Source organism: Papaver somniferum, chromosome 10 (assembly GCF_003573695.1).
Source record: "Papaver somniferum cultivar HN1 chromosome 10, ASM357369v1, whole genome shotgun sequence".
Classification (NCBI taxonomy): Eukaryota; Viridiplantae; Streptophyta; class Magnoliopsida; order Ranunculales; family Papaveraceae; genus Papaver; species Papaver somniferum.
In genome coordinates, this window is record NC_039367.1 from 27,828,881 (window position 1) to 27,849,905 (window position 21,025).

At 37.0% G+C, this 21,025-nt stretch overlaps 2 protein-coding genes across 2 annotated transcripts; one reads left to right on the plus strand and one right to left on the minus strand.

Annotated features, from left to right (window-relative positions):
• Positions 1 to 1,035: 1,035 nt before the first annotated feature.
• On the minus strand, positions 1,036 to 2,674 carry LOC113315444 (cAMP-inducible prespore protein D7-like). Its single transcript, XM_026563719.1, has 4 exons — positions 2,476 to 2,674; positions 2,096 to 2,386; positions 1,468 to 2,019; positions 1,036 to 1,388 (listed from the first exon to the last, which is right to left on the minus strand). Exons 1-4 carry the CDS (start codon positions 2,672 to 2,674, stop codon positions 1,036 to 1,038), a joined length of 1,395 nt encoding a protein of 464 aa, XP_026419504.1.
• Positions 2,675 to 17,475: 14,801 nt separating this feature from the next.
• On the plus strand, positions 17,476 to 20,787 carry LOC113319233. The gene is made up of 2 exons (XM_026567505.1): positions 17,476 to 19,702; positions 20,350 to 20,787. The coding sequence occupies exon 1, from the start codon at positions 18,464 to 18,466 to the stop codon at positions 19,217 to 19,219; it is 756 nt and encodes a 251-aa protein (XP_026423290.1). The 5' UTR covers positions 17,476 to 18,463; the 3' UTR covers positions 19,220 to 19,702; positions 20,350 to 20,787.
• The last annotated feature ends 238 nt before the right edge of the window (positions 20,788 to 21,025 follow it).

Here is a 21,025-nt window from a genome sequence, read left to right on the forward strand (position 1 = left end):
TTGTTGTCAGGACTGGATGGGAGGAGCTAGCCTTGTATGGCAGAAGTACGCCTCCTTGAAGGGGCAACCAGGGGGATGATAAGGGCGGCACCCTCCATTAGGGAGCTGATAAGTGTCTTAAGACGCAAATGTCATGAGGCTTTATATTCGCAAGAATATTTAGGCTTGTCATATTTGTGCGTGACTTTTGAAGAGGCAAAAAGCCAAAAAAATAAGATAAGACGAGATCAATGGGTTTGTGCATGAAAGTGTACAAACGTCCTGCGATTTCGTCGTAAGAAACAAATGTCATGAGGCTTTATGTTCGCAAGAATATTTTGGCTTGTCATATTTGTGCGTGACTTTAAAAGAGGCAAAAATCCAAAACAAAAGATAAGACGAGGTCAAGGGGTTTTTACATGAAAGTGTACGAACGTCCTGTGATTTCGTCGCAAAGACGGCAATGTCATGGATCTATATTTTCGCAAGAAATTTAAATCTGTCATATTGTCGTAAAGATAAAATTATTGGCAGAATAAGACCTTTAACTAGGAAGGAAAAATAAGACCAACAAAATAATCTCACCAATTAATTGTCTTCTTTTAAGAATGCGGTGCAAAATTTGTGAATATATATACGTCAGTATATTACGTATTTCAAGAATGGTACTGAATTTTGACGGTTATTCAGAAGTTCAAAGAATTATTCAGAATGTTCGCAGAGAAAAATAAGACCATCATAATAATCTCACCCATTTATTATCTTCTCTTAAATGAAGGGAAAAACTGCAAGTATATACATGAGTATATAAAATATCTCAAGAATTATTCAGAGTTTCTTTAATTAGTCAGGATTTTGGATTTATCTGAAAATTCGCGGAGTATTGAGAAATTCGCAAGATTATTAAGGATTTCGCAGAAGATTGAATGACAAAGTAAGGGAAATGAAAAATAGGTATATTAATAAGTAATAGAAGCAAGAAAAATTCGAAGTAATATATTACAAAAGAACGAAGTAAAGATACAAATATTACAAGAAGACAAAGAAAAGAAACAACTATTTCTCGATGGATTCATCACTAGATTGCTCTAATTCTTCATCTTCATCATATTCTTCATCATCCTCAGAATCTTCGGATTCACTATCAGAGATGACTAAGTTAGGAGTATTCTTTGTAACTTCTTCTAAAAGGCAAGAATATGTAGAATGAGGAATTTTATGGTCATCAAAAACCATCTTAATGGTGTCATTGCGAAAACCAATAATGTCATTATTAAAGTTCGCAACAGTGATCTTCAGCTGAGTCTTCAGTCGGGAGCATTTCTCATTGCAAGAAGAAAGATTCTTTGCAAGTTCTTTTTTCTCGTTTTCCAGTTCTTCAATTCTCTGGCGAAGCTTTCCTTCAGACTCTGCGAGTAAAATAAAATTAGTCAGCAACGAAATATGAATTTAATTCAGGAAAACTAATAGAAATTTAAGAGTAATGACCTTCTCTTTCAAAAAGTATGTCTTTAATCAGGGTTGTTTGTTCGGTATGGAGGCTAACATCTACACTTAAATTATTCCTGGCATCATCAAGAACCTTCGCAGCCCAGGAAAATTCATCCTCATTACTAACAAGAAGATGGGAACGAACTTGGTTCTCCCTTTCAACAAGAACGTTATTTTCACGAACAAGTCGATCTCTCTCAATTTGAACATCAAGTAGAATCTTATGGAAATCCGCTAAAGATTGGGCACCTTGCTTGGTGATACGATATTTATCGTCTATAAGATTATTATTCCTGGCTTGCAAAAGTTTGATTTCTTTCTTAGAATTGTGATAAAATTGTTTAAATTTGTTGGCCATATGAAGACAAGACCTGTGGTCAATTTCTAAAAGCTGAAGTTTAGACCTGAGTTCGTCTATTGGAAGAGAATTTATCCTATCATTAGAGGTGTTATTCAAAGAATTATTGAGACGCTCAAGAAGAGTATCATCATCTATTGGATCAGGGAAAGAATGAAGAAGAGTAGCCTCATCAGAAAGACCATAAATTTCTGCGAAAATGATAAATCAAATAAGAAAGCATAATGAAAAATAGAAATATAATAGAAAGGAAGAAAATTTACATACCATAAAGTTGTTTATTAGCATTTTCAAGATTGGATATCTTTAGTTGCTGACTAGAAGAGTCAATTTCTAGTTGTGTATTCTTATTGCGAAGTACAGCAAATTCAGCTTCTAGATCTTCATACTTCTTGCGAAGAACATCAAATTCAGCTTCTACTTCTTCATTCTTCTTCCGAAGTTTAGCAGATTCAGAGACTAATTCTTCGTTCTTCTTGCGAAGAACATTATTCTTCTTTTCAAAGGCAGCACGCCTATTTCCAAATCTGAAGCAACAACAAAAGCGGCTCTTCCAGCCTGCGAAGAAGGGAAAAATTGTAAAATCAATCATAACAAGAGTTTAAAATATAAGGAAGAAGTAAAGAAATGAAAACCTACCAGAATACCAAGCGAATTCAGAAAGCTGGGGGTCACTGATCTAGAAACCCCTCGAAGAGACTCATTCTGTATAAGAATGGGAGCATCGCAGATGCCAGCGAGGGCTTGACATGTGTTGATGAGAGCGCCATCTCCCATAACTTGTGGAGTATCGGCGAAGATACTAGATAATTGATCCATAGAGGACTCAGATTGAGAAGCTTCCATAGAAGAAAAGGCATCATTGTAATTATCCAAGGAAGTATCATCAGAACTTTCTCAAGACGGAAGAATTGAAGAAGACGGGGCTTTTCGCTTCTTTGAAGGAGGACCAGTGGACTTCTCCTTGCGAATGATACCTTTTCCTTTAGCCTTGGAAACTCTTGCGAGCTCTTCTCTTTCAGCGATGACCTTCGAAAAATAAAACAGATAAGAAACAAAGGCAACAATGTATAATGACTAATCGCAAAGGAATATTACTTAGTTCTTCTGTGATTGAACGCAGAGCTGCCAAAGTACTAGCTTTGCCAAATTTATTATAGTTTGCTTTTAATCTTTCAATCTGGTGATATTGGAATGGTTAGCGAGAGAATCTACAAAAGTATGAGGAGAATAATAAACTAAAGATTGAAAATATACCTCAGCATTCCTCTCAGGCCAAGTGAATACCCATGGTTGGTATCCAGCGAGTCTCGCAGGTAGCACATGTGAACCAGAGATGTATGAAACCTCTAAGTTTAAGGGGAACATACACATTTATCATCGTTCGAGTGGCGGGGAGTCGTATTATTGCCAGGATTCCAATCAATATCTTGCATCAATACTTTATCTGAAGCAATGGTGTCCTTTTTCTTCAACCGAACACCCCAACAAGTGTTGTCCCTCTTCATTGGGATGACATCATAGTTTAAAAAGAAATTCTCCACGGTATAATTCGCGGGAATTATCGCAACATCTGCGAACTTTGGGTTCTTCACTTCAGAGGGATAAAGAGATCCCTTACCAGCACCGCGAGTGGCAAATTCAAGCATTAAACGAATGCAATCTCCACTCAGTTGATAGCCCGCGAAAAATTTCACATGGGAAAGAATTTGATAGAAAAGAGGAAGTTCAGGATCATATAATTGAATGGGAAGTCCAGCGAGCAATTGGCCCATCGAGACAATAGTCTTGGTTTCCGTGCAAGGATAATCAGAAAATAACTTAGCAGAAAGCTCTGATTTGGGAGTTTGGTTGGGAAGAGGAGATAAAATAAAAACCTTCTGCTGTAATCTTTTGCAAACTTCTTCGAAGGAAACTTCATTTTTACGACCAGCAGGAGGCATATTTAGAGATGGAGAAGAATAAGTTAGAAAGATAACAGTAGCAGAAGCGGAAGTTGCGGAAGAACACTGAAGAAAAATGCAGAGCGAAAAAATGAGAGAGAAGAAGGCAGAGAAAAGAAAGAGAGGAGAAGATAAGAATGAGGGGAGTATTTATAGGAATATATGTAAGTGGTTGAGAAGTAATGGACGAATGAAATGATAGCACATTTAATGCGAGGATTAAATATGAACGGTCAAAATGGGACGGTTGCGAATGACGTGTCGACAATCGCGTATTTAATGGAAAAAGTAGAGAATAATGAAAAGGCATAAGTCACATGACAAGATAGTTAGCTGCGATGTTTAAAAAAGAAAAGTTTTTTATCACATTGTATGTTTTCGCAGAAAAAATATGGTGCAGAGGTAAAATAAGAAAACCAATATAACATTCAACATTTTTTCAAGAATTCTACCTTCAAAATTAAAGAACAGAGGCAAATATGGAATACCATGGGAATGTTTTTGTTCTTTATTTCTTCAGCAAGAATTCTCACCAAAAACAGAGTAATAATTTCGCAAGGAGAAAAAGACAGAAATCTCATACTTCGCAGATCAATGACAATAACAAAGAAAGCAGAGACAAATATTTTTTCTTGAATATAGCTCTGCAAACAATATTCAAGAAAAAAGAGGCAAAATGTAGGATCAGAATATCGCAAGATAATTACATTTGTGACAGTTTCGTTAACAACATCTTGCGAGTGTCGCAGAGAATGACGTAACAGAAGACGGTGGTTGAAACATGAAGAAAGTGTGACATTTCAGCGAAGCTCAGAATGTTGGCGAGAAGTTACAATATAACCTTCACGAAAATACTCGCAAGCCAGATCCGAAAATGAAGCGTAGTCTAGCTGTCATCCACCATGTAATTAACCTATATTAAGAGATTGAATAAGTCCAAAGGAGGGATCGGTTCTTTGGAGTGGGAAGAAAGTTTTGAGGAGAGAGAAAGTCTTAAAAGAGAGTTTAAGTTTTTAATTTCTGTTCTCAATTTTTTGAGTATCTTGAAAAAGCTTCAGTAATTCAATAAAAAGAAAAGTGTTGTTCTTCTTATAAAAGATCATAATCATTCAAATTTTTATATATGGTGTAGTGCGGGATTTCATGTAACTACACCAACCATGCCATTCGCACCACTGAGCCAATGGCATACCATGCCAGCCTCACCTCTGCACCAAGGTATGCCAACCATGACATTCGCACCATCGTGCCAATGGCATACCATGCACACCCACATCTCCGCACCAAAGGCATGCCAAACCATACCTGTCGCACCATTGTGCCAATGGCATACCATTCCAGCCAAACCTCCGTGCCAAATCCATGCCGGTCATGCCGCTGGCTACCAACATCCCTCCTGAATTCTTGTTGAGTTTTACTTTCGGGATGTTTTCACCTCCTGAACGAGTTCAAAACCTAAATATTCTCGCATGAGATAGGAAATCCTTTTCCGTACAAAATGGAGGGGAGGACCATCAAAATCCGAGTCCGTACGAGAATTCTACAGCGATTTTAGTAAAGGGCGCTAATTAGGGTTTCAGCATACCAAACCCTAATTTAGACAAAGTCGCAAGCGCTTCCCTTCCAATCCGCACAATTCCAGTGGCTCCACTCCACGCCAAATCCATGCCTCCATGCCGCTGGCTGCCAAACGAAGGGTTGCAACAATCAATGACCACCCTTCCTTTTGAGATGCAAATCTCAGCCGTCCAAGTTCGTCATCAAACGCGTGGAAACTTTTGGCCCAATGCCAAGCCCTAATTTTGGCCGCGCCTAAAACTATGCAAAAATCCAGGCTTGGCCGCGCCTAAACCATGCCAAAGCAAGACAGGTCATGCCTCCATGCCTCTGTCTGAAAAACGAAGGGTTTCAACAATCAATGTCCACCCTTCCTTCTGAGATGCAAATCTCAGCCGTCCAAGTTCGCCACCAAACGCGTGGAAACTTCTGGACCAATGCCAAAACTACACGGTTTGTATCAAACCCTAATTTTTTTTGCCCCACCTAAAGCATGGACGAGCATGTCAGCCACGCCTCCATATCACTGGCTGCCAAACGGAAGGTTGCAACCGTCAACAACTACCTTTCCTCTCAAGAAGCAAAATCTCGACCGTCGAAGGTCACCACCGAGCCGGCAAGCCTCCCGAGCTTAACTTGCCAAACAAGAACAACATGCTTTACGTTTTCCAAAAAAACACTCGAGACATCAAAACATGTCACAAACAGGGGGATGCTCATCAGGGTATTGGTCTGGAGGTTTACAGCGAGCGGCGTACACTACGCCTGTTATAAGAAAGTGTCATAAGAGTGAGGCGATTAGTAAACACAAGAAGAAATGGTGAAAAATTTCCTTCATTATGGAAACATCAATTCCAGGCGTTACCCATTACCGCTTTCTTCCATTTACTCAACCATTTCCAATTCTTACGAGACCAGAGTACGTTTCGTTGCGACTTGTATAAATAGATCTCACCTATTTCCACCAAAGAATAAGTTTTGGTCAGGAACATACAACACTCAGAAGTCACTTGTTAGCTTTCCAATTTCTGATACAAGTCGTCAAACAACTACTCTTCTAGAATCAACTATTCTGGTCTCAACACTCTCTTCGCTTCCCTCCCTACGACCAACCCTTCTCCTTCACTCTGTGACCGGAGTAAGTATGGAACGGCCATTTCTTGGTTTAGGACGGATTTGTACAGATTGATCTCTCGAATCAAAGTACTCCCTTGCAGTACATTGTTTAGGGATTAGACTCGTTTCTCACCCACTCACGCGAAATTACCGAAATCAGCAGAAACCGTTTTCACCCTCAAACACCAGTAAAGTACACATACTTTGGGTCAAGAATTTTGGACTTACACAAGTATGAGTTCACATACAATGTTTACATCCATTCATGGTTATATATTCTAAACTCTCATTCTAATCATTGAAACTTTCTTAGAGAGTTGTTGTTCACAAACTATTTTTCATCAAAGCGATTTTCAAGTTATTGAAATGATCAACATGACTTTCTTCATGAGTAAAGATGAACTTGGAAAAAGCGAAAGCTTACCAACACATATTTTTAGAAATAGATAAGCGAGATAAACTCGGCTCGAAATAACAAATGTGTATAATCGAAGTCTATATAGCAATACGACTTTTGACTCAAGATAGGATATATAATAGATATACTTTTGAGTGATAGATAAATTCAAGTCTCCACATACCTTTTTGTCGATAAAGTTCCACCAGTTCCTTGAGTAGTTTTTCGTCTTTGCATGATGAACGTCGTGGAGTCTATAGATCAACTACATTTACTATCCTAGTCCGAGACTTATCTATAAGTAGATTAGAAATCAAGACTTATAGTATTGACAACTAAACTTGACAAACAAGCTTGAGATAAAAACGCTTTCGAGTTCGACCGAGCAGTGATCTAACACTTATTGATGACAAAACCAAGAGAATTTTCTCTCTAGATTCTTTATAGTTGTCACTATTCAATGTTGAGATACAAAAAGATGGAATATTAAAAAAAAATGCATAACTACAAATGATAATACACAAGCATGTTCACAGTCAATTATCGAAGCAATGCTACCAAAATCTACAAATTCAACCAATGTCTATTGTTCTGGTTAAAACTTAAAATTGTTGTAAACTTCCTGTGGGTAAAAGTCATAACAACACATAATATGATAAATACAAATGACATACTATATGTGTATATATGATGTCGTATGATATGACTAATAATTTAAAAATGTCAAATTAAAAATATCTTTTACCTATGGGCATTAAGAAATTTTTAATATAATATTTATTTAATATCATATCCCAAACAACACCTTAAGATTTCCATATGGGGCCGAATCTGCTCAATATATGAATGTTTGTGATGGTTTAAATTTAAAATTGTATAAGATGATGTGGCTAATATTATAAAAAGAAATTCACAAAATTCATAGTTATCTCAAAAAATCTCGTATGAAATATTAACGTTAGCAATAACCAGGAGACAATCAAAGAGCAATCAAAGAATAATTACATGATGTAATTAATGAGAATTTAAAACCACATTAATCCAATATAACTTGAGAAATAGGTGGTTCAGTCTTCACTTATCTTTTACTGATGAAGTTCTCCAAAAGCTTCGGCTGATCTTTGCCTTCAAACGGTAGAATGCAATGATGACTGTCGTGATCCACTATTTCTCAACTAATTTTTTTATCCTGGTCCGAGACTTAACTAATTTACAACAAGCTTTAGATAGCAACACTTGTAAGTTCGACTGACCAATTCTCTAACATGAATTAATTTGCCTTTGTTCATAAAATTATTTAAGTTTAAAAATAATAATTTGGATATTTACCTCTATGATGCCCCAGAAACCAGTGAAGTTAGCTATACCTATGGACGCTTGATCCAACCGAAAATACATTTCTGCTAAAATTACAGAGCCCCAATCATAATGTGGTGCTTTGTCAAGATTTTCTAAAGAATTAAGGCAACCAAAATGAGAAACGATAGTTGAGTTTGGAAAGAATGTCTGACCTAGTAACCATAAGATAAACACCCTTCCGAGTTCAGGATAGTCGTATACATTTGTTGAGTTTCTATATTGGTTAAAAAAACACTGAACATAATATTCCACCTCTTTTCTAATCTTCACGTACAATGCTTCCATAAACATGGAAGAAGCGCCTGCCAACGGCTATTTGACATCCATTCGTTTGGTTGCGTGGTACGTGATCTCCCACTCCACTTGGAATCCCACAAATGAAATACAAATCAAGGGGTGTAATTCTTATTACAAGAATGATATCAATTCTAATTATTTTCTTTTTGTTTATTTAATAATTATTTAAAAAATAAAATTGAAGTTAAGTTAAACAAACTTACCAATTTCAAATACATAAGATGGAACGTGTGTGTCATCGGCCACCAAATTTCTACCAATACTCTCGCAATTTTGTTATTGTGTTTTCTAGGCTTCACCATATAAAGCGTACATCTGGAATATCTGCCAACCCTTTCTCAGACTGCAGGGGGTAGGCCTTCATAAAAAACGTTTAAGCCTTGAAATCCACCTCTCATTCTATAGTTACTCTCAGACTGATCTTGGTTACCCTAAAGATGACCTTGGACTAACGATGGAGCAGCAACGACATTCGCCGAAGCAAACTTTGCTTCCCGATTTTGAGTATAATCTATATATGTGGAAGGTCGCTGTAGTGGTTCATGTCTTCGGTATCTTTTGTGCCTTAAAGTATTTACAGCTTTTCTTATCAGCTCGCTCATTTTGTACCAAGACTTCGTTTAGGAAGAATCAAGTAGCGTTTAAATTTTGTTTAGAAGAATTTTAGAAGAAGAGATAATAGTGTTGTGTCTAGTTAGTAATTCAACGAACCAATCCCGAGTGATACTTTCGAGTTACTCCAACCACGAACCCAGTTCGCTCATTACATGGGTCTCGAGGATTATTCGCGAATAATTCATGAATTTCAATCATTCGTCCCATTAATTTTCGAACCCTTGACCAATATTACACCAACCATACATCCAACCACCAAACCAAATGCTCATTTTTTTATTTCTTAATGTAAATATTTTATATATGTAACATTAAAATCCTAAAATTATAGGATAATCACCCAACACGTTAAATGATATTCTTTTATAACTCTATATATATGCCGAATTTTCGTGACGAACTCATATCTGTAAAACGGATGATACATGTATGTATGTCGTTCCGAACTACAATCGAATATTGATTCGTTGACCAGATTTTCCGAACTTCTTTCCGTACCCCGAATTGCTAACTAGGGTGGTGTGAGTGAAAAATAATTCAGATTAAGGAATATATAAGTTTAAAAGTTATAACTATTTTGGAAAAGAACCATTGGGTATTTAAACGTTGGCGTTTTTCTTTTCACTCCTGTGGTTGTGGATGAAACGCCGCGTGTAACCTTCACACACCGAGGTATATTCTTCGCCCTGACACTTGATGATTAACCGCACACTTCTTTTTCCAGAGTGGAAAAACGTGTTTGGCCCACCTAGCTTAATAAAAGATTTTATTTGGCCATTTCCATAAAAATTACCCTTAGGCCTATAGGTATGCCAAATAACATATTTTTCCATATGTGCACCGCTGTGGATATGCCAAACTACCAAACTCAGATGCCTATATGTCCTAAATAACATATAAGCGTTCACGATGAAGCTTCTAACGAGCGATAAAGTGTTATTCGTGCGATGATGTGTTTGGTCGCACGACCTAATTGTTATCGCCGACAATCAAATGTTTCTCGCCCAGTAATACTTTATTAATATAAGTCGACTCTTTAATGTTGCTCTAACAATATTCTTTTTCTTATTACCGTGTTTTATGACGGGGGGAAATGAAAAGAGTCAATATCCCTCCCAAATTCAAATTATTTGTCATATTCAACATTATATTAATATAATATCAGATGAAGTACTATTAAGCGATCTAAACTTTATCTAGACATCGGGAGTCGGTCCCTTATAGCATTTTTCCGTAATGGCATTTATCATTTGCCACACCACCTGACATGACAAAACATTTTTTTTTTTACATACACGATAGAAACCCCTTAACTGGAAGAATAATTTTTAAAAAAATGCAATCGAATAAACTACGTAAAACCCAACTCAAAACAAAATGGGACCCAGAACACATCCAAAACTGGCCCTAGTAATCCTAGAGGGCAGGTCCCATTTTTATGTGAGAGGGTCTGTTTTTACGCCGTTTTTTTTCGATGTTTCCTTAAAAACCAACCGGTTTATAAAATTTGGATAAGGTGATAAAGCCAAAGAAGAGTCCTTTTCAAGAAGCCTAGTTTTCAAGAGTTGAAAAATCTTATGGAAGAAGAAGAAATCTAGAAATGGTGGACTCATACTCATCGATGCCATTCTGTTCTGTTGCCAAGTAAAAATTCTTAACTTCTCTTTAACCCAGTAGTTACTATCTTGTTCAATCAGTTCCCTAATTTTGATCAAAAAGTTAAAAAAATTTGATTGTTGGGTACCTTTATTTTGTTGAGATTCTTGCAAAAGCTGAGTTTTTGAATCCTGGGGGAAGCGTGAAAGATAAGAGTAGCAGTCAAAATCATTTAAGATGTTGAGTAACCCGAAGCATCATTTCATTTGAGATTTAGTTCAAGCAATCAATAGATTCATGAAATTAAGCTCACTCAGGACATGATTGTTCTAGTTGCAGATACAATGGTAGCTCTTTAAAGCTAAAATCGGACTACTTGTGGATTAAAACCTAATTTTTTGTGGACCTCTCTAATTTAATCTTCATTACTGAATATGAGAATGTTATTCGCCGCTGGATAGAAACTGTCTCTCAAGGCTTTGTTTTATTTTGTTTGAAGACGCTTGTCCGACACCCTGTACATTTCGCTTCACGAGTTCGAATTTCTGTTACAGGCTTTTGATTCTGGAGAGCTTGTGCAAGGAGTTGTTACTGACGGCCTTGGTAATATCACTTGTGTAAGTCTTGCTTATGGGTGCAAATGCCATGTGGTAATTCCAGATGATGATGCTACTCAGAAGGTATTTATGCCTCTAGGCCTAATTTGAGATATCTTTAGTATTTGAATGGCATATTTTGTGATCCGAAACTGCTTGGCAGAAACTCAAATCTTGGCAGTGGTAGAAGTAGCGTCACATTTTTGTTACAGATTAGGATGTTGAGCTAGCAAAACGGGATCAGATTAGTGGTAACCTAGCGATTAATGACATAACCAATTGCACATTTCTGAGCTCAATATGACCGGGTGGCTGATGACATCTGAGCTCACCTAAGTATGCTAAATTTTGCCTAGTAGGCACATTTTTAATTGTTATGATCCAAGGTCTTAGGCCAAGTAGCGAAACCATATATGTGTCCATTATTTTTCTTCTGTATTTAAACTACACTTTGTTGAATTTGAATACTGGTACCAGTTATTACTCAATTCTGAAATCCAGTTCTGGTATGTATTTTGTTCACATCCCTTCACCAATCATTAACTATATGATAGTTCATGTGAATGACAGACACTTCTCAGACTAGTCACTGATAATTAAACTTGCAGCCACAATGCAAAGATCTAAAACTGCTCATATGCTGCGATCAAGCTAAATACTGAAGAGGGATATTGGAACACTAAATCGAACAAGAACATGAACTTGTAATTTTATAATGCCTTTCGGGAACTTTTCCAGTTGTTAAGCTTGTTCTCTGTAAACATCAGTCGGTTTGATGGTTGACAAATGAAGTTTCTCCACATGGTGTTTGCATTTGTTTACTTGATTACCTACTTGTTTTGGGTGACTGCCTTGGACTTCCTTCGAGATTCATGTTTCCACTAGTAAGTAGTGTATGATTTTCATTGATACCCATGCACGAATGAGGATAAGCAGAAATGCTATTCCATCTTTGTGATGCACATGAACATCCTCTGATTTATCCAGAACAGTAAACTTTTGCTCATTCTCCAGAAATAGGGCAATGGTCTTAGAGTATAAATAAACATGTGGCTACGAATTATAGTTTTCTTCTTTCAATTTCATAGCTCAGTAACAGATTTAACGTTAAACTTACTATAGGCTCAAATACTGGAAGCTCTTGTGCTGCTACTGTTGAAAGAGTGAGGTGTGTATCAATTATTTATAAAGACTACTATGATTAATAGTGCAAGGAGAAGAGCTGAGTAAGCAAAAAGATTGGCATCAAAGTGGGAAAAAGTTATCAACTTGATGCTGAAGACTCAGAGAAAACCGATGGTCACATATTACAAGATGATCGTTGATCAGAATCCAATTTCTGTTTTCTCTAATGATTGTAAAGGGGGTTTCTTTGCTGATCAATTTGAGAACCTTGCCAACTTTCGAGCTCACTATGAAGGAACTGGGCCAGAGATCTGGGAACAAACAAGTGGCGAATTGGATGCCTTTGTAGCAGCTGCAGGTATAGTACTCTGTGTATTTGAAAAGGCATTAACATATTGTTATTGGACATGCGGGTTATGTCTGTCTTATTCTTTCATTTTAACAGGAAAAGAATCTTAAGAGCTTTCTTGTTGATCCTCCTGGTTCTGGACTGTTTAATAAAGTGACAAGGGGAGTAATGTATACCCATGAGGAGGCTGAGGGCTGAAGATTAAAGAACCCAATTGACACCATAACCAACCGTCTGACGAAGAATCTTATGATGGTAAAACTTGATGGAGCATTCCGGTGTACAGATATGGAAGCAATTGAAATGTCTAGGTAATTTTAGTTGTTCCACTCTCTCCTTCAGTACGCTGTAGTACCCCCCCCCCCCCCCCCCCCCCCCCCCCCCCCCTCCCTGGTAAATAGGAGCTGATTTGGAATGCCTTCATAAGCGAACATATAACTCTAATAAGAATTAACTTAAGTGCTGGTCCGAAATTTAGCCTTTTGGTCTCACTTAGGGGGTTAGGTGTGTCGTTATTTGTGTCACTGAAGAGATTCATGTGTTGTTCTAGTTGCAGCTATATTTGTAACTCTGTGCAGCTAAAATTCAACTACTTCTGTGATTAAAAGCTAAAGTTTTTGGGGATCTCTCTAGCAACTCTTCGAAGCTTGTCCGATACCCTGTACATTTAGCTTTACGAGTTTGAATTTCTGTTACAGGCTTTTGATTCTGGAGAACTTGTGTGAGGAGTTGTTACTGAGGGCTCTGCTGATATCACTGCTATAAGTCTTGCAACTGTAGCTCCTGCTTATGGGTGCAAATGCCATGTGGTAATTCCAGATGATGATGCTACTGAGAAGGTATTTATGCCTTTAGTCCTAATTAGAGATATCTTTACTATCGGAATGGCATATTTTGTGATCCAAAACTGTTCGTCAAAAACTCAAAGCTTGGCGATGGTAGATGTAGCTTCACATTTTTGTTACATAAACACGTTCTGATTGAGTCCTTTTAGGATGTTGAGCTAGCAGAGCGGGATCAGATTAGTGGTAACCTAGGGCTTGATGACATAACCAATTTCACATTTCTGAGCTCAAAATGACCGGTTACGGTGCCTGATAACATCTGAGCTCACCCAAGTATGCCAAATTTTGCCTAGTAGGCACATTTTCAATTGTTATGATCCAAGGGTTTAGGCCAAGTAACGATACCATATATGTGTCCATTATTTTTCTTCTGTATTTAAACCATACTTTGTTGAATTTGAAAACTGGTACCAGTTGTTACTCAATTCTGAAATCCAGTTCTGGTATATATTTTGTTCACATCCCTCACCAATCATTAACTACATGATAGTTCATGTAAATGACAGACACTTCTTAGACTAGTCACGCATACTTGAACTTGCAGCCGCAAAGATCTAAACTGCTCATATGCTGTGATCAAGCTAAAGATTAAAGAGGGAGATAACATATTGGAACACTAAATCCAATCAAAACATGAAGTTGTAATTTTATAATGCCTTTCAGGAATTTTTTCAGTTTATAACCTTGTTCTCTGTAGACATGATTTGATTTGATGATTGACAAAGTTTCTTCACACGGTGTTTGCATTTGCTTACTTGATTACCTACTTGTTTAGGGGGGGCTGCCTTGGACTTCCTTTGAGATTCATGTTTCCACTGGTAAGTAGCGTATGATTTTAATTGAAACCCGAACATGAGTATAAGCAGAAATACTACTCTATCTAATATGAGATTTATGCTTCTAATCCTAATTTGAGATACCTGTGTGGCATATTTTTTGTATTCCTAAGCGAACATGTAACTCTAATAAGAATTAACTTAAGTGCTGGTCCGAAATTTAGCCTTGTAGTCTCACTTAGGTGGTTAGGTGTTTCGTTATTTGTGTCACTGAAGAGATTCATGTGTTGTTCTAGTTGCAGCTATATTTGTAACTCTTTGCAGTTAAAATTCAACTACTTTTTTGATTAAAAGCTAAAGTTTTTGGGGATCTATCTAGTTAAAATTCAATTACTGCATGAGAATGTTATTGGCGGTAGATAGAAACTGTCTCTCAAGGATTTGTTTGAATTTCTGTTACAGGCTTTTGATACTGGAGAGTTGTTACAGAGGGCTCTGCTAATATCACTGCTATAAGTCTTGCAACTGTGGCTCCAACTGTGGCTCCTGCTTATGGTGCAAATGCACATGTGGTAATTCCAGATGATGATGCTACTGAGAAGGTATTTATGCCTCTAGTCCTAATTTGAGATATCTTTACTATCGGAATGGCATATTTTGTGATCCAAAACTGTTCGCCAAAAAATCAAAGCTTGGCAATGGTAGATGTAGCTTCAGATTTTTGTTACAGAAACACGTTCTGATAGAGTCCTTTTAGGATGATAGTTCATGTGAGTGACAGAGACTTCTCAGACTAGTCACTGATATTTAAACTTGCAGCCGCAATGCAAAGATCTAAAACTGCTCTTATGCTGCAATCAAGCTAAATACTAAAGAAGGGATATTGGAACACTAAATTGAACAAGAACATGAAGTTGTAATTTTATAATGCCTTCCAGGAACTTTTCCAGTTGTTAAGCATGATTTGATGATTGACAAATGAAGTTTCTCCACATGGTGTTTGCATTTGTTTACTAAATTACCTACTTGTTTAGGGGGGAGTCAGGGGACTGCCTTGGACTCCCTTCGAGATTCATGTTTCCACTAGTAAGTAGTGTATGATTTTCTTAGATACCCTTGCATGAATGTGGATAAATAGAAATACTAACATTCTCCGTTTATCCAGAACAGTAAACTTTTGCTCAAATGTTATTGTACAGAAATATGCAACATGTGCCTAAGAATTATAGTTTTCTTTCAATTTTCAAAGCTTCAGTAACAGGTTTATCTCTTACGGTATAATGGAAGCTCAAATATTGAAAGCTCTTGGTGGTAGTGTTGAAAGAGTGAGGCCCGTCCTTACACATAAAGACTACAGATCTCTGCGTCAATATTGCAAGGAGAAGAGCTGAGTAAGCAAAAGAATCGGCATCAAAGCAGGAAAAAGTTGATCAACTTGATGCTGAAGACTCAGAGAAAACAAATGGTCACATATTACAAGACCATCAGAACCCACTTTCTGTTTTCCCTAATGATTGTAAAGTGGGTACTTTGCTGCTCAGTGTGATCAATTTAAGAACCTATTAAATGACAGTTAAAGCATTTCGTTTTATCATTTTTTAGTTCTCACTGGATCTCTGCCTTGAAAGGGTTCTTTTTTCTACAGGAATATGGCCAGGCCAAGCAAGGATTACTTAAAAGATTGTGATATTGCCCAACCCCAACTCTTGTTCCAAAAGCTAGCTTAAGGCCGACAGCTGACTGTGGTGCCAACAGCTTTGCTTGTTTTGCTCTAAAAGAAAGCTGTATTGGGAAATGAGTTTTGGCATTGCTGCTTCCACCAATCCAATGGGAACATAAAGAAAAACTACATGTACTATGTCTGATAGGTATGTCCAACACACCCAAAGTGGCAATCTCTGCTACAAACCCAGAGTTACCTCATTAACCTGTTGCACATGTTGCACACAAATAGCAGTTATTGACAGATTCAACAGCATAGGATTATTTGTCTGGAAAAGGAATATAAGAAAATGGAATGTTTTCAAAAGGACAGATGTATTCAGCTCAATTGAGAAATTGAGGATATGAAGTTGGGGAAGAAAAGACAAGCTGTTGAAATAAAAGATTTGAAAAGGAAAATTGGAGAGACGAGTAACCGTCTCTTCGAATCACGAAACTAAATTGGCAAAAGAATTGGAAGCTTACAAAACCAAGTGTCAAGGATTGTCTGTAGAGATCGAACGGAAGGGACTGGAATTGGAGAACCTGCAGGAAGTAAACGGTGCTCTTGATCTTGAGCGCGAACATTACAGGACCAAATGCAGTGGAATGGAAGAGCAAATCAAGGGGTTAATAGAAATAGGAGCTGTTACGGCTGAGAGGGAGATGAGTGCAGGGGAAAGAATTCGTCACTTGGAGGCAGTAGTTAAGAAGATGGAAACTGACCAAAGTGAGAGGTGTAAGGAGTTGGAGACACGGCTTTCAAAACTGGAAGAAGAAAATTCAGCACTGAGGGGCTTGCAAAACAGAGTTTCTTGTGAAAAAACCTGCCTGGCAGAGTCGATGTAGCGCACTTGACTAGAACTGAAACAAGTCCCAGTTCCAGTTTTGCATTCGGTTGCAAACCTCCTACACTGCAAGTAAATTTTGACGGTGTGCCAGCCTCAGGTATCATTCATATTCCTTTCCATTTATTGGTGTTTTATTTGTTTGTCCATTGTTATTTGTTAGTGTAGCTTTCGCGCGCTATGCCCACTGTTTCTCCATGTGTTCATGTGCGTACCATGGTCAGAGCCGCTTTAACTAGCTAGTAATCATACAGGGCATATCTAGGATAGAGGAATGGGTCATTTGGTAGTGATATTATATACAGAACTATCTTGTGCAAATGGGTCATAAATTGTAGGAGACTGCAAAAGGATGGCTGATTGTACTTAGCAGGTGTATGTGCTGATTATCAAAGAGAATTAAGCAAAATAATATCTGAAAACTAAACTAAAATAACTTTCACTACACCACTAATTGAAAAAGAATGGAACAATTTGTCATTACAAGTTGGATGAGAATGAGTTTCAGCAACAATCATTGCTTAAGCATGCTTCTTGAGTAGTTTGAAAACAAAGAAGTTTGATTAGAACTTGATGCATAATGGTATTTTAAACATACCATTTATGCCCTTTTATTTCACAATTACTCTTTTATCCTCTTCTTTTCCTTATTTCTCTTCTTTGTCCTTTTTGTTTACTACTTATTGATTAAACCCTAGCTTTAAGTTTGGTTTTGTTTATTATTGATTAAACCTTAGCTTTAAGTTTGGTTTTGTTTAGAAAAGTGATGTAAGAACCCTAAATCCTTCCTAAGAGAAGAGCCTCCAACACTTTGTTATTTCCAATTGGTAATTGGGTAGAAATTTCAATTTGCAAGAGATGCATCTATTATCTTCTAGTTTCCAATATTAGAATTGGGTAGAAATTTGAAGATTGTTAGAGAAGAACCTTCAATCTTTGTATCTTCCTTGTTCCAAGGGTAGAAGAAGCATCATTTGAAGGTTGGTTATCTTTATTTCATGGTGTTTTTTTATAATTTAATATCCAATTTCAATTATAAATGTTACTTTACATTAGTTGGTATCAAGAGCTTTGGTTAGATTTTTTTGGGGAAGGTTTGGTAAAGATATTAATTGTGAAACTTATTATAGGTTTCTTAATTGTTAGTAGAGACTACTTACATCATCGTCAAGTATGTTGGGTTGTGTTTCTTTTTCTTGGTAGTTTTCTTAAATTGGGTATTTCAATCTTATGGTGTTTTATTATCATATCAAAAAGAAGAATGAAAATGGATGGGGAAATAAATGTAAGAAAAGTTTAAGTGGTGGGATTGTTGAATAAAATGAGATGTGAGATGTTTGATGAAATGCATCAATTAGTAGAAGAGAAATTTAAGAAGTTGGAATGTCTTTACGTGGATTCATTTGAACTTCCTAATGACTATGGAGATGAAGTGGGGCTAAAAAGGTCAACTTCCATTAGTGGGTATGAGCATCAAGATGTTGCCCACAAGATGTTTGATAAATTTCTCAACCAATGTTTGATAGTTTTTCAAGTTATGGGGAAGGTGATATTGGTAATGGTGTTGCCCACATGGTATTTGATAAAATGTCTCCACCAAAATTTGATAGTTTTTCAAGTTTTGAGGAAGGTGAGATTGGTAATGATGTTTACTTTGATTCTACGTCGCCACCCATATTTGATGAAGAACCTAGTGAAGAAAGAGAAGAAGAATTTATCACCGGTTATCAAATACAAAGATTGGGTGTCGTAAACAAATACTCCATGCTTGAACTTAACAATAGTGATCGAGGGACAAGGCATGACGCATTCCAAACCACTTATAGCATGGGAAGAAAGGTAAGCAAGCTTGTTAATGATTCTGATAGTTATGTTTATGTCGTATCCGAAAATATCATTAAAGAGATGAAATTTGAAACAAAAGTTCACCCACCAACAAGCTCTTTATCAAGTATTAGCAAAGAAAATGAGAAATTAACTTATGTTGATCCAACTTGGGCTTCCTTTGAGGACAAGTATAATAACGCTAGTCACCGTTCAAAGTTGGAAAAACTACTTGGTGGTTCTTTGCTTCTTGGGTATGCAATTGACTATTACCACAAGAGACTAGACTTGGTGAATAACTATAAAGGAAAAAATCGAGGTCGAGTGGTTTCCAATAAGGGAAGAAGTTCAACCACTAGTGAGTTCATTTTATTTTTGGAGAATTTGAAGACATGTGATCAAGTTTTATGCAAGGAGGAATTTGCTTACAACCATGCACTAGAGTAGTGGTTATTCATCATTCATGGTGGTGTACGGGTTCAATCCAAGAGTACCACTTGACTTGTCTTTAGTACCGGATTTGAAAATGGCAAGTGCTAAGGCGGAAGACTTTGTTTCTCAACTCCACCTTATACATGAAAGCACCCAAAAGCATATAGAAGCTTTATCAAGGAAATACAAGAACATGGTTGATCAACGACGACGCGTGGTTGAGTTTGAAGTAGGAGATCTTGTTTATGCAGTTCTTACTAAAGAACGGTTTCTCGTGGGTGAGTACAACAAGCTTAAGGCAAGGAAGATTGGACCATTTCCAATTGGATAAAAGATAAATGATAATGCTTATCAACTCAACTTACCAAGCTCAATTCATATGCCCGACGTCTTTAATGTTAAGCATTTAGTTCCATATTGGGGCGACAATGCTATGGATGAAGAGATGGACAATTCAAGGGCGAATTTCACTTAAGGAGGGAAGGATGATGCATAATGGTATTTCAAACATACCATTTATGACCTTTTATTTCACAGTTACTCTTTTATCCTCTTATTTCCCTTATTTCTCTTCTTTGTCCTTTTTGTTTACTACTTATTGATTAAACTCTAGCTCTGCTAGCTTCAAGTTTGGTTTTGTTTAGAAAAGTGGTGTAAGAACCCTAAATCCTTCCTAAGAGAAGATCCTCCAACACTTTGTTATTTCCAATTTGTAAGAGATGCATCTATTATCTTTTAGTTTCCAATCTTAGAATTGAGTAGAAATTTGAAGATTATTAGAGAAGAACCTCAAATCTTTGTATCTTCCTTGTTCCAAGGGTAGAAGAAACATCATTTGAAGGTTGATTATCTTTATTTCATGGTGTTTTGTTAATTTAACATCCGATTTCAATTATAAGTATTACTTTACATTAGAACTCCAAAAAATTCCGACGTCGCCAGGTTTTAAACTCATGGCCTTGACAAATTCAGATGAATGTAGTAATGAGTATGGCAAGGGTTGAGTCCCATTTATTTGTAGCTTTCCTTTACACTGGTTATAGCCCTCTGGAAACATTCCAAATTTTCATTTTTCATTTCAGTTTCTATTTGTGCTTTTGTTTTTGTATGGCATCATATATTTTACTTTGTCGATTTTCTTGCAGACTTGGCTCATGTCAACAGTCGATGCAAGTCTGCAGAAGGTGGCACGGATTATTTTGCAAGTGCAGCTGGACACGAAGCAGGTTTTGAGATAGAAGGGAGACTAACTAGGTTTTGCAAGTGCAGTGGGACACCATCTACTGAAAGTCTAGCTTTGGTCAGACAAGAAGATGGTGCAACGCCATCAACTGCATCACCTGTTGTTGCGGTTGACAACGAAAATGAAATCGTCCATGTCAGCAACAGTGACGGATAAAATCAAGGAGACTGCTCGGAACATACTTATAGTTTGTAACTAGATGCAAATTAGAGATTTTATTTATTTTCAAAGATCACTTGGCTTGAATTTTCAAGTAGTTGCTGCAAAGTGTATTTTGCTTAGCAACTTATTTTGATCCCCAGAACTATTTTGGTAGTATATAAAAGTGCATGACCCTAAGTTTCAGATCGGATCTATAATGACTTGCCCAATTCTAGTTATGGTAACATTGCCCTTAGCAAGTTTTTGTGCTGATTATCAAAGAGAATTAAGCAAAATAATATCCGAAAACTAAACTGACATAAATTGCACTACAGAAAAACTTCTTTTGGGCCACTTCAAATGAGATCATTCCGTCAGCCCAGAATACAATTAATTAAGCCCCTTTTGGGTTCTCTCTCCATATATATAGGTTAGCG

Bases quoted from the DNA above. Each gene is read 5' to 3' on its own strand.
- LOC113319233 (XM_026567505.1), top strand. From the start codon at position 18,464: ATGTTTGATAGTTTTTCAAGTTATGGGGAAGGTGATATTGGTAATGGT.
- LOC113315444 (XM_026563719.1), bottom strand. From the start codon at position 2,674: ATGGAAGCTTCTCAATCTGAGTCCTCTATGGATCAATTATCTAGTATC. The intron at 2,020-2,095 runs GTATGTAAATTT...TCATTTTCGCAG, and splicing joins TGCTAATAAACAACTTTATG to AAATTTATGGTCTTTCTGAT. The intron at 1,389-1,467 runs GTCATTACTCTT...TTTTACTCGCAG, and splicing joins CATACTTTTTGAAAGAGAAG to AGTCTGAAGGAAAGCTTCGC.